Genomic DNA, 12,697 nt, shown 5'->3' with positions numbered 1-12,697 from the left:
ACAGCTGAAGCTGACAGGGCATCCAAGGTGTAATTGTTGGCTTCGGAAACTTCTTTTGGATGTGCTTCTGAGCCCAGGTGCCATCTGCAGCCAAAGTGGAGTTAGCTGTTCCCATCCTGGCGCTCTCTGCTGCAGTGGGCCTGTTCCTAGCCTGGCGCTGTCTGCCAGTGGGCCTGTTGCTAGCCTGGCGCTGTCTGCTGCAGTGGACCTGTTCCCAGCCTGGGCCTGTTCCCAGCCTGGCGCTGTCTGCTGCCGTGGGCCTGTTCCCAGCCTGGCGCTGTCGGCTGCAGTGGGCCTGTTCCTAGCCTGGCGCTCTCTGCTGCAGCGGGCCTGTTCCCAGCCTGGCGCTCTCTGCTGCGGCGGGCCTGTTCCCAGCCTGGCGCTCTCTGCTGCGGCGGGCCTGTTCCCAGCCTGGCTCTCTCTGCTGCAGCGGGCCTGTTCCTAGCCTGGCGCTGTCTGCTGCAGCGGGTCCGTTCCCAGCCTGGCTCTCTCTGCTGCGGTGGGCCTGTTCCCAGCCTGGCTCTCTCTGCTGCAGCGGGCCTGTTCCCAGCCTGGCTCTCTCTGCTGCAGCGGGTCCGTTCCCAGCCTGGCTCTCTCTGCTGCAGTGGGCCTGTTCCCAGCCTGGCGCTCTCTGCTGCAGTGGGCCTGTTCCCAGCCTGGCGCTCTCTGCTGCGGCGGGCCTGTTCCCAGCCTGGCTCTCTCTGCTGCAGCGGGTCCATTCCCAGCCTGGCGCGCTCTGCTGCAGCGGGTCCATTCCCAGCCTGGCGCTGTCTGCTGCAGCGGGCCTGTTCCCAGCCTGGCTCTCTCTGCTGCAGCGGGCCTGTTCCCAGCCTGGCTCTCTCTGCTGCAGCGGGCCTGTTCCTAGCCTGGCTCTCTCTGCTGCAGCGGGTCCATTCCCAGCCTGGCGCTATCTGCTGCAGCGGGCCTGTTCCTAGCCTGGCGCTCTCTGCTGCAGCGGGCCTGTTCCCAGCCTGGCTCTCTCTGCTGCAGCGGGCCTGTTCCCAGCCTGGCGCTCTCTGCTGCAGCGGGCCTGTTCCCAGCCTGGCGCTGTCTGCTGCAGCGGGCCTGTTCCCAGCCTGGCGCTCTCTGCTGCAGCGGGCCTGTTCCCAGCCTGGCGCTCTCTGCTGCAGCAGGTCCGTTCCCAGCCTGGCTCTCTCTGCTGCAGTGGGCCTGTTCCCAGCCTGGCTCTCTCTGCTGCAGCGGGCCTGTTCCCAGCCTGGCGCTCTCTGATGCAGCAGGTCCGTTCCCAGCCTGGCGCTCTCTGCACCAGCGGGTCCGTTCCCAGCCTGGCGCTCTCTGCACCAGTGGGCTTGTTCTCATCCTGACTTATTGTATGTGATTTTCATGTTGTATTCTGCTGTTTTCTCGACAGATCTACTGAGCTCGATTCAAACTGGAACTGGTTCCAGTTGCGGTGTATGCAGGTGGGAGGGAATGCGACTGCGGTAAGTGCGAGACCATTTTCAAGTTCCTTGTTTTTATAATCAGAGTCTCAGCAGGAAGGGGTGAGGCAGTACTCCACTTTGCGTATACAACACTCTGGGCATTCAACTTGCATGGTAGCTTCAGTGCCTGTTGGATACAGACTAAATCTCCCTTTACACTGTCTCCATCAATCACTCCCAGGGCAGGTACAGCACGGTGTTAGATACAGAGGTACAGTGACACAGCCTTTCCCCCCGACACGGTGATACAGTTAGATACAGTACTCTGTAGATGTGCACTGTGTATACTGTGTTCCTTTGCTGACACACCATAGAAAAGTTACAGCACAGAAGGAGGCCATTCGGCTCATCTTGTCCATGCCAGCCCGAGGACACCCAGGTGCCTTTTCTAATCCCACCTTCCTGCACCCGGCCCATAGCCCTGCAACTTACAGCACTTAAGGTGCAGATCCAGGTACTTTTTAAAAGTATTTTTAAAAGTTTCTGCCTCTACCACCAATTTGGGCAGCGAATTCCAGACACCCACTACCCTCTGCATAAAAAAGTTCTTCCTCATGTCCCCCTACATCTTCTGCCACTTATCTTGAATCTATGTCCCCTGGTTCTAGAATTCTCCACTAAGGGAAACAATTTTATCCTGTCCACTCTATCTATTCCCCTCATAACTTTGTACACCTCAATCAAGTCACCTCTCAGCCTTCTTTGTTCTAAGAAAAATAACCCCAATCTCTCCTCGTAGCTACACTTTTCTAACCCTGGCAACATTCTTATAAACCTCCTCTGCACTCTCTCCAGAGCTATTACGTCCTTCCTGTAATGTGGTGACCAGAACTGCACACAATACGCCAGTTGTGGCCTCGCTAGTGTTTTATACATTTCCAACATTATATCCTTACTTTTATATTCTATACCTCTGCCAGTAAAGGAGAGCATAAAAACAAAAAGCTAAAAGCTACTGCGGATGCTGGAAATCCAAAACAAAAACAGAATTACCTGGAAAAACTCAGCAGGTCCGGCAGCATCGGTGGAGAAGAAATCAGTTAACGTTTCGAGTCTTCATGACCCTTCGGCAGAACTGAGTATAGTTAGGAGAAAGGTGAAATATAAGCTGGTCTAAGGTGGGGGGGCGGGGGGAGAGAGAAGTTGAGGGTGGGATGATTGTGGAGATAAGCAAGCAGTGATAGGAGCAGATAATCAAAAGATGTCACAGACAAAGGAACAAAGAGGTGTTGAAGGTGGTGATATTGTCTAAGAAAAGTGCTAATTAAGAATTAAGGATACTCAAGGTACAGCTCTAGTGGGGGTGGGGTTGAAAGACTAACAAAGTTTTAGTTTTAGATTTAAAAATAATGGAAATAGGTGGGAAAAGAAGAATCTATATAAATTATTGAAAAAAAAGGGAGGGGGGAGAAACGGGGTGGGGATAGGGAGTTTAAGATCTAAAGTTGGTGAATTCAATATTCAGCCCGGAAGGCTGTAAAGTGCCTAGTCGGAAGATGAGGTGCTGTTCCTCCAGTTTGCGTTGGGCTTCACTGGAACAATGCAGCAGGCCAAGGACAGACATGTGGGCAAGAGAACAGGGTGGAGTGTTAAAATGGCAAGCGACAGGGAGGTTTGGGTCTTTCTTGCAGACAGACCGCAGGTGTTCTGGAAAGCGGTCACCCAGTTTGCGTTTGGTCTCTCCAATGTAGAGGAGACCGCATTGGGAGCAACGAATGCAGTAGACTAAGTTAGGGGAAATGCAAGTGAAATGCTGCTTCACTTGAAAGGAGTGTTTGGGCCCTTGGACGGTGAGGAGAGAGGAAGTGAAGGGGCAGGTGTTGCATCTTCTGCGTGGGCATGGGGAGGTGCCATAGGTGGGGGTTGAGGAGTAGGGGGTGATGGAGGAGTGGACCAGGGTGTCCCGGAGGGAACGATCCCTACGGAATGCCGTCAGGGGGGGTGAAGGGAAGATGTGTTTGGTGGTGGCATCATGCTGGAGTTGGCGGAAATGGCGGAGGATGTTCCTTTGAATGCGGAGGCTGGTGGGGTGATAAGTGAGGACAAGGGGGACCCTATCATGGTTCTGGGAAGGAGGAGAAGGCGTGAGGGCGGATGCGCGGGATATGGGCCGGACACGGTTGAGGGCCCTGTCAACGACCGTGGGTGGAAAACCTCGGTTAAGGAAGAAGGAGGACATTCCATATGTCTTCTCTACAACTTACTTGAACTGCTGCCTTCAGGGACCTGTGTACTTGTATGACAAGATCTCTCACTTCATCTACCCTCTTAGTGTATTCCCATTTATTGTGTAATCCCTGTAACTGTTTGACCTCCCTAAATGTATGACCTCATACTTTTCTATGTTAAAATCCATCTGCCACTTTACCCTAACCCACTCCACCAACCCATCTATATCGTTTTGGAGATTATAGCTATCCTCTACACTATCCACTACTCGGCCAATATTTGTGTCATCTGCAAATTTCCCAATCGTGCCCCCCACGTTCACGTCCAAATCATTAATATATAACACAACAGCAAGGGTCCCAACACCGAGCCCTGTGGAACACCAGTTGAGACAACTTTCCATTCGCAAGGGCATCCATCGACCATTACCCTTTGTTTCCTGTTACAAAGCCAACCTTTTATCCAGTTTGCCACATTACCCTGAATCCCATAGGCTTTCCTGACCAATCTGCCATGTGGGACCTTGTCAAATGCCTTGCTAAAATCCATGTATACAACATCCACTGCACTACCTTCATCAACCCTTCTTGTCACTTCCTCAAAGAATTCAGTCAAATTTGTGAGGCAAGACCTTCCTTTAACAAATCCGTGTTGACCATCCCTGACTAGTCCATGCCTTTCCACATGACAGTTAATCCTATCTCTCAGGATTGATTCTACTAATTTGCTCTCCACCGATGTAAGACTAACTGGCCTATAATTGTTTGGCATTTCCTTAGATCCCTTTTTAAGCAATGGAACTACATTTGCATTTCTCCAGTCCTCTGGTACCTCCCCTGTATCTAGTGAAGATTGGAAAATCATCCTCAGAGTATCTGCTATCTCCTCCCTGACTTCCCTCAGCAGCCTCGGAAACAATCCATCTGGCCCTGGTGATTTATCAACTTTCAAGGATTTCAACCATTCGAGTACTGCCTCTCTCTTTATGACTATCCCGTCCAATATATCGCAGTGTTCCTCCTGGACTACAATATCTACGTCCTCCCTTTCCCTTGTAAACATGGAGACAAAATATTCATTCAAAACCCTTCCCACAGCCTCTGCATCTACCAACAAGTTTCCATCTTCATCTTTGATAGGTCCCACTTTTTCCTTAACTAACCTTTTAGCATTAATGTATTGGTAAAACATCTTTGGGTTATCTTTAATTTTACTTGCTAATCTTTTTTCATGCCCTCTCTTTGATTTCCTTATATCCTTTTTTACTTCATTGCAATATTTAAACCAGATGGATTTTGATAGACTTCCTATATTCGTCTAGGTTATCTGCAGTGCTTAGTTCTTTCTATCGTACGCTTTCTTTTTTTGTTTGATCTTCCCCTGTATTCCTCTAGACAACCAGGGGGGTCTAGATTTGGCAGTACCACTCTTATTTTTGTAGGGGACATGTCTATTTTGTACAATTAGGATCTCGCTTTCAATAGTATGGAGCAGGGATGAGTTTAGAAAGTTCAAACAAGGTTTAATGTGTTGATGCTTGTGTGTTTGAAGTGGATGGTGAGGGATTATTTTTGACTTTGCCCCTCAGGCAGCCTTTTTCCGCCTGCATGGCTGCATGATGAAGGATGCAAATGCCAAGTACAACAGCCGAGCAGCTCAACTGTATCGAGAGAAGGTCAGGACAGCAGCCACAGCTGCAGTAGAAAGATATGGCACAGAGGTAGGGCACTCAGTTTGTACAATGGCAGCTTGTGGGGCAGTGGGTTAGGGAGGCACCAGGTTGGATGGTTGTGGTGAATCAGTTGGGATGGCTCCGAGTTAGGGGAGGGGTGCTTGTTTTTTGGGGGGGAACACTGGGTCACTGGCAAGGTCACTGGATTGGGGGAATCGCACTGTTATGGGGAGCAGGCCGCTGGGATGTTCCGTGGAAGGGGTGATGGGGCTGGGTTGTGTGGCACAGGTGTGGGGGAATCGCACTGTTATGGGGAATGGGCCGCTGGGTTGTTCTGTGGAAGTGGGGTGGGGCTGGGTTGCTCGGGGGTGGGGGTGCTGCTGGCTCCTGGGGGTTTGTTGTGTCATGAGGTTGTTGTGTTGGGGGAGTTACCGTGTTGGGGGAGTTACCGTGTTGGGGGTTTTGCGAGGTTGCTGTGTTGGGGGAGTTACCATGTTGGGGGTTTTGCGAGGTTGCTGTGTTGGAGTTACCGTGTTGGGGGTTTTGCGAGGTTGCTGTGTTGGGGGAGTTACCGTGTTGGGGGTTTTGCGAGGTTGCTGTGTTGGGGAGTTACCGTGTTAGGGGTTTTGCGAGGTTGATGGGCTGTGAGGCCGCTGCATCACTCCAGCATTTCAGTCACATGCATTCAGTTCCACGTTGAACGCTGTTTGATTTTGACCTTTGAATTCCCCCGGCAGCCGTGGATTGACCGATGCAGCACTTCACCCAGCCCATCCCTGGGACCACACGAGAATGATTTCTTTGTTGAGCACTCTCAGGTGAGTTTCCTCCAGACTGCAGCCTTTCCAATCCACCCAGCGAGCAACACGTTTGACTGTTTGTGTGCTGCCTTCAGGGCTCTGCAGATTGGGAAAGTAGCTTGGAGCCAGCGAGCCGTAACATGGAGCATTTAACAGAGGAAGTGGAGACAGCGAAGACACAGAGCAAGAATGGCAGTGAGCACTGTGGTAGGTACAAGCATGGCATGGTTACATCACAGGAGGAGGCTATTTGGCCCATCATGTCTGTGCTGGCCCTCTGAAGGAGCAATTCACTGATCCTTGTCTCTTGTGCGTACTCTGCATATGTTTCCTTTGCAGTGCATCCAGATCCTAACCACTTGCTGCGTCAAAACGTTTTCCTCATGTTTTGGGGTAATTTTCATTCAGCTAGCTGAATGAACCTGGAATAAAAAGCTAGTATCAGTCAAGGTGCACATATCAAAATTGATTCCACACATGAATAGAAAACATCAGAGGGAACATTGGTTATCAGCACTGAGAGAGTGCCGGGCCCTGTTCCCAATTCCAGCCGCTGCTTTATTCCTGCCACTCTTAAACTCAGGGGACACACAGCCCTTTACCGAAAATCAGCACTTCCACAGTGTGGTTCAAAGTTTACAGTATGAGACAGCCTGTAATAATGGGATTGGATGAGGTGGGTGCTGGTGGTTACTCACATGCTGTGTAAAATACTGGATAAAACTGAAGCATTAACTTATTCCTCTCTTACAGAGCTGGAGCAAGGACCCAGCATTAAACACCTCTGTGCTTCACCAATGACCATGTTAGGTAAGAGTGACTGAGCCTCCAGTAAGGTGCGACAGAGCTATGGCCCCCCCAGTAAGGTGTGACAGAGCTATGGCCCCCCCAGTAAGGTGTGACAGAGCTATGGCCCCCCCAGTAAGGTGTGACTGAGCTATGGCCCCCCCCAGTAAGGTGCGACAGAGCTATGGCCCCCCCAGTAAGGTGCGACAGAGCTATGGCCCCCCCAGTAAGGTGCGACTGAGCTATGGCCCCCCAGTAAGGTGTGACTGAGCTATGGCCCCCCAGTAAGGTGTGACTGAGCTATGGCCCCCCCAGTAAGGTGTGACTGAGCTATGGCCCCCCAGTAAGGTGTGACTGAGCTATGGCCCCCCCAGTAAGGTGTGACTGAGCTATGGCCCCCCCAGTAAGGTGTGACTGAGCTATGGCCCCCCCCCAGTAAGGTGTGACTGAGCTATGGCCCCCCCAGTAAGGTGTGACTGAGCTATGGCCCCCCCAGTAAGTTGTGACGGAGCTATGGCGCCCCCGAGTAAGGTGTGACAGAGCTATGGCAACCCCACACCCAACCCCACCCAGAGTAAGGTGTGACAGAGCTATGGCACCCCACACCCAACCCCACCCAGAGTAAGGTGTGACAGAGCTATGGCACCCCACACCCAACCCCACCCAGAGTAAGGTGTGACAGAGCTATGGCACCCCACACCCAACCCCACCCAGAGTAAGGTGTGACAGAGCTATGGCACCCCACACCCAACCCCACCCAGAGTAAGGTGTGACAGAGCTATGGCACCCCACACCCAACCCCACCCAGAGTAAGGTGTGACAGAGCTATGGCAACCTGACCCCCAACCCCACCTCCAGTAAGGTGTGACAGAGCTATGGCACCCCAGACCCAACCCCACCCAGAATAAGGTGTGACAGAGCTATGACCCCCCCCCAGTAAGGTGTGACAGAGCTATTGCTCCCCCACCCCCAGTAAGGTGTGACTGAGCAATGGTCCCCCCAGTAACGTGCGACAGACCTATGGCCCCCCAGTAAGGTGCGACAGAGCTATGTCCCCCCCAGTAAGGTGTGACTGAGCTATGTCCCCCCCAGTAAGGTGTGACTGAGCAATTGCTCCCCCACCCCCAGTAAGGTGTGACTGAGCAATGCCCCCCCCAGTAACGTGCGACAGACCTATGGCTCCCCAGTAAGGTGCGACAGAGCTATAGCCCCCCCCATAAGGTGCGACAGAGCTATGGTCCCCCATGTAAGGTGCGACAGAGCTATGGCCCCCCGAGTAAGGTGCGACAGAGCTATGGTCCCCCCCGCCCCGAGTAAGGTGCGACAAATCTATGGCCCCCCCCGCCCCAGCAAGGTGTGATAGAGCTATGGGCCCCCAGTAAGGTGCAACAGAGCTATGGACCCCCCCCAGTAAGGAGTGACAGAGCTATGGCTCAACCACCCCTTGTATGGTCTGACAGAGCTATGGCACCCCCAAGGTGCGACTGAGCTATGGGCCCCCCCTGTAAGGTGCGACAGAGCTATGGCCCCCCCGAGTAAGGTGCGACAGAGCTATGGCCCCCCGAGTAAGGTGCAACAGAGCTATTGCACCCCCCCCCCCCCACAGTAAGGTGTGACTGAGCTCCCCCCCCCCCCCCCAGTAAGGTGTGACAGAGCTATGGCACCCCCACCCCCAGTAAGGTGCAACAGAGCTATGGCCCCCCCTCCCAGTGGCTAAGACAGGGTATGGACCTCCGAGTAAGGTGTCAGAGAGCTATGGCACCCCCAACCCCACCCCCACCCCCAGTAAGGTGTGACAGAGCTAAGGCATCCCCAACCCCATCCCCACCCCCAGTAAGGTGTGACAGAGCTATGGCACCCCCAACCCCATCCCCACCCCCAGTAAGGTGTGACAGAGCTATGGCACCCCCTCCCCCAGTTAGGTGTGACTGAGCTATGGCCCCCCCAGTAAAGTGCAACATACCTATGGCCCCCCCAGTAAGGTGCGACAGAGCCATGGCCCCCCTCAGTAAGGTGCGACGGAGCTATGGCACCCCCACCCCCAGTATGGTGTGACAGAGCTATGGCACCCCCACACCCATCCCCACCCCCAGTAAGGTGTGACAGAGCTAAGGCATCCCCACCACCACCAAGTTGCGACAGAGCTATGGCCTCCCCCCTCCCAGTGAGGTACGACAGGGCTATGGACCTCCGAGTAAGGTGTGAGACAGCTATGGCACCCCCACACCCAGTATGGTGCGTCAGAGCTCTGGCCCCCCCAGTAAGGTACGACAGAGCTATGGCCCCCCCAGTAAGTTTTGACAGTGCTATGGCACCCCACCCCTAATAAGGTGCGACAGAGCTGTGGCCCCCCCAGTAACGTGTGACTGAGCTATGGCACCCCCACCCCTAGTCAGGTGTGACAGAGCTATGGCATCCCCAGCCCCAACCCCACCCCCACTCCCAGTAAGGTGTGTCAGAGCTATGGCACCCCCACCCCTAGTCAGGTGTGACAGAGCTACGGCCCCCCCCCAGTAAGGTGTGACTGAGCTATGGCACCCCCAGCCCCAACCCCACCCCCACCCCAAATAAGGTGTGACTGAGCTATGGCACCCCACCCCTAATGAGGTGTGACAGAGCTACGGCCCCCCCCCAGTAAGGTGTGACTGAGCTATGGCACCCCCACCCCCAGTAAGGTGCGACAGAGCTATGGCCCCACAGTAAGGTGCGACAGAGCTATGGCTCCCCGACTAAGGTGCAACAGAGCTATGGACCCCCCAGTAAGTTGCAACAGAACTATGGCCCCCCCAGTAAGATGCGACGGAGCTTTGGACCCCCCGAGTAAGGTGTGACAGAGCTATGGCACCCCCACACCCAACCCCACCCCCAGTAAGGTGTGACAGAGCTATGGCACCCCCACCACCACCAAGTTGCGAGAGAGCTATGGGACCCACACCCCCAGTAAGGTGCAACAGAGCTATGGCCCCCCCTCCCAGTGGCTAAGACAGGGTATGGACCTCCGAGTGAGGTGTGAGAGAGCTATGGCACCCCCAACCCCACCCCCACCCCCAGTAAGGTGCGTCAGAGCTCTGGCGCCCCCAGTTAGGTGTGACTGAGCTATTGCCCCCCAGTAAGGTGCGACTAAGCTATGGGCCCCCAGTAAGATGCGACAGAGCTATGGCCACCCCCAGTAAGGTGCGACAAATCTATGCCCCCCCCCGCCCCAGCAAGGTGTGATAGAGCTATGGCACCCCCACCCCCAGTAAGGTGCGACAAATCTATGCCCCCCCCGCCCCAGTAAGGTGTGACAGAGCTATAGCACCCTCACCCCCAGTATGGTCTGACAGAGCTATGGCACCCCCAGTAAGGTGCAACAGAGCTATAGCCCACCAATTAAGGTGCGACAGAGCTATAGCCCACCAAGTAAGGTGCGACAGAACTGTGGCCCCCCCCCCAGTTTAGGTGCGACAGAGCTATGGTCCCCCCCCCAGTAAGGTGTGACAGAGCTATGGCACCCCCACCCCCAGTAAGGTGTGACAGAGCTAAGGCATCCCCACCACCACCAAGTTGCGACAGAGCTATGGCCACCCCCCTCCCAGTGAGGTACGACAGGGCTATGGACCTCCGAGTAAGGTGTGAGACAGCTATGGCACCCCCACACCCAGTATGGTGCGTCAGAGCTCTGGCCCCCCCCCCAGTTAGGTGTGACTGAGCTATTGCCCCCCAGTAAGGTGCGACTGAGCTATGGCCCCCACTGTAAGGTGCGACAGAGCTATGGCCCCCCCGAGTAAGGTGCGACAGAGCTATGGACCCCCCAGTAAGTTGCAACAGAACTATGGCCCCCCCAGTAAGATGCGACAGAGCTATGGTCCCCCCGAGTAAGGTGTGACAGAGCTATGGCACCCCACCACCACCAAGTTGCGAGAGAGCTATGGCACCCACACCCCCAGTAAGGTGCAACAGAGCTATGGCCCCCCCTCCCAGTGAGCTAAGACAGGGTATGGACCTCCGAGTAAGGTGTGAGAGAGCTATGGCACCCCCAACCCCACCTCCACCCCCAGTAAGGTGCGTCAGAGCTCTGGCCCCCCCAGTTAGGTGTGACTGAGCTATTGCCCCCCCAGTAAGGTGCGACAGAGCTATGGCCTCCCAGTAAGGTGCGAGAGAGCTATGGCCACTCCCAGTAAGGTGCGACAAATCTATGGCCCCCCCCCGCCCCAGCAAGGTGTGATAGAGCTATGGCACCCCCAGTAAGATGCGAGAGAGCTATGGCACCCCCAGTAAGGTGCAACAGAGCTATGGCCCCCCCCAGTAAGGTGCGACAGAGCTATGGCACCCCCACCACCACCAAGTTGCGAGAGAGCTTTGGCACCCCCACCCCCAGTAAGGTGCGACAGAGCTATGGCCCCCCCTCCCAGTGAGCTACGGCAGGGCTATCGACCTCCGAGTAAGGTGTGAGAGAGCTATGGCACCCCCACGCCCACCCCTACCCCCAGTAAGGTGTGTCAGAGCTCTGGCCCCCCCAGTTAGGTGTGACTGAGCTATGTCCCCCAGTAAGGTGTGACAGTGCTATGGCACCCCCAACCCAACCCCTAGTAAGGTGCGACAGAGCTATGGCCCCCCAGTAAGGTGCGACAGACCTATGGCCCCCCCCAATAAGGTGCAACAGAGCTATGGACCTCCCCAGTAAGTTGCGACAGAGCTGTGGCCCCCCCCCCCCCCACTAAGGTGCGACAGAGCTATGGCACCCCCACACCCATCCCCACACCCAGTAAGGTGTGACAGAGCTAAGGCATCCCCACCACCACCAAGTTGTGACTGAGCTATGGCCACCCTCCTCCCAGTGAGGTACGACAGGGCTATGGACCTCCGAGTAAGGTGTGAGACAGCTATGGCACCCCCACCCCCACCCCCAGTATGGTGCGTCAGAGCTCTGGCCCCCCCCCCAAGTTAGGTGTGACTGAGCTATGGCACCCGCAACCCCAGTAAGGTGCGACAGAGCTATGGCTCCCCGAGTACGGTGCGACAGAGGTATGGACCCCTCAGTAAGGTGCGACAGAGCTATGGCACCCCCACCACCACCAAGTTGCGACAGAGCTATGGCACCACCACCTCCATCCCCAGGAAGGTGCGACAGAGCTATGGCCCACCCAGTAAGGTGCGACAGAGCTATGCCCCCCCGCCAGTAAGGTGCGACAGAGCTATGGCTCCCACCTGTAAGGTGCGACAGAGCTATGGACCCCCGAGTAAGGTGTGACAGAGCTATGGCACCCCCACCCCCAGTAAGGTGCGACAGACCTGTGCCCCCCCCCACCCCAGTAAAGTGCGACAGAGCTATGGCACCCCCACCCCTAGTACGGTGCGACAGATCTATGGCCCCCCCCAGTAAGCTGTGACTAAGCTATGGCACCCCGCCCCCAGTAAGGTGTGACAGAGCTATGGCACCCCAGTAAGGTGCAACAGAGCTATGGCACCCCAGTAAGGTGTGACAGAGCTATGGCACCCCAGTAAGGTACGACAGAGCTATGGCCCCCCCAGTATGGTGTGACAGAGCTATGGCACCCCAGTACGTTTTGACAGTGCTATGGCATCCCACCCCTAGTAAGGTGCGACAGAGCTGTGGCCCCCCAGTAACGTGTGACTGAGCTATGGCACCCCCACGCCTAGTCAGGTGTGACAGAGCTATGGCCCCCGCCAGTAAGTTGCGACAGAGCTATGGCCCACCCCCCCAGTAAGGTGTGACAGAGCTATGGCACCCCGAACCCCATCCCTAGTAAGGTGCGACAGAGCTATGGCCCCCCCCGAGTAAGGTGTGACAGAGCTATGTCCCCAGTGAAGTATGACAGAGC

At 55.2% G+C, this 12,697-nt stretch overlaps 1 protein-coding gene across 1 annotated transcript in view; it reads left to right on the top strand.

Moving 5' to 3' along the window:
• Positions 1-12,697, top strand: part of LOC144685052 (ADP-ribosylation factor GTPase-activating protein 2-like) — a 54,333-nt gene that overhangs the window by 2,032 nt on the left and 39,604 nt on the right. The window contains exons 2-6 of the mRNA XM_078549586.1: positions 1,373-1,445; positions 5,203-5,334; positions 6,024-6,104; positions 6,182-6,293; positions 6,840-6,896. Of these exons, the coding sequence (XP_078405712.1) occupies positions 1,373-1,445; positions 5,203-5,334; positions 6,024-6,104; positions 6,182-6,293; positions 6,840-6,896 (455 nt within the window). The remainder of the gene's footprint in view (positions 1-1,372; positions 1,446-5,202; positions 5,335-6,023; positions 6,105-6,181; positions 6,294-6,839; positions 6,897-12,697) is intronic.

The sequence above is a fragment of the Cetorhinus maximus genome, chromosome 9, assembly GCF_964194155.1.
Source record: "Cetorhinus maximus chromosome 9, sCetMax3.hap1.1, whole genome shotgun sequence".
Lineage (NCBI taxonomy): Eukaryota > Metazoa > Chordata > Chondrichthyes > Lamniformes > Cetorhinidae > Cetorhinus > Cetorhinus maximus.
Note: the sequence above shows the minus strand (reverse complement) of the source record. Positions and strands in the feature narration are given on the sequence as shown.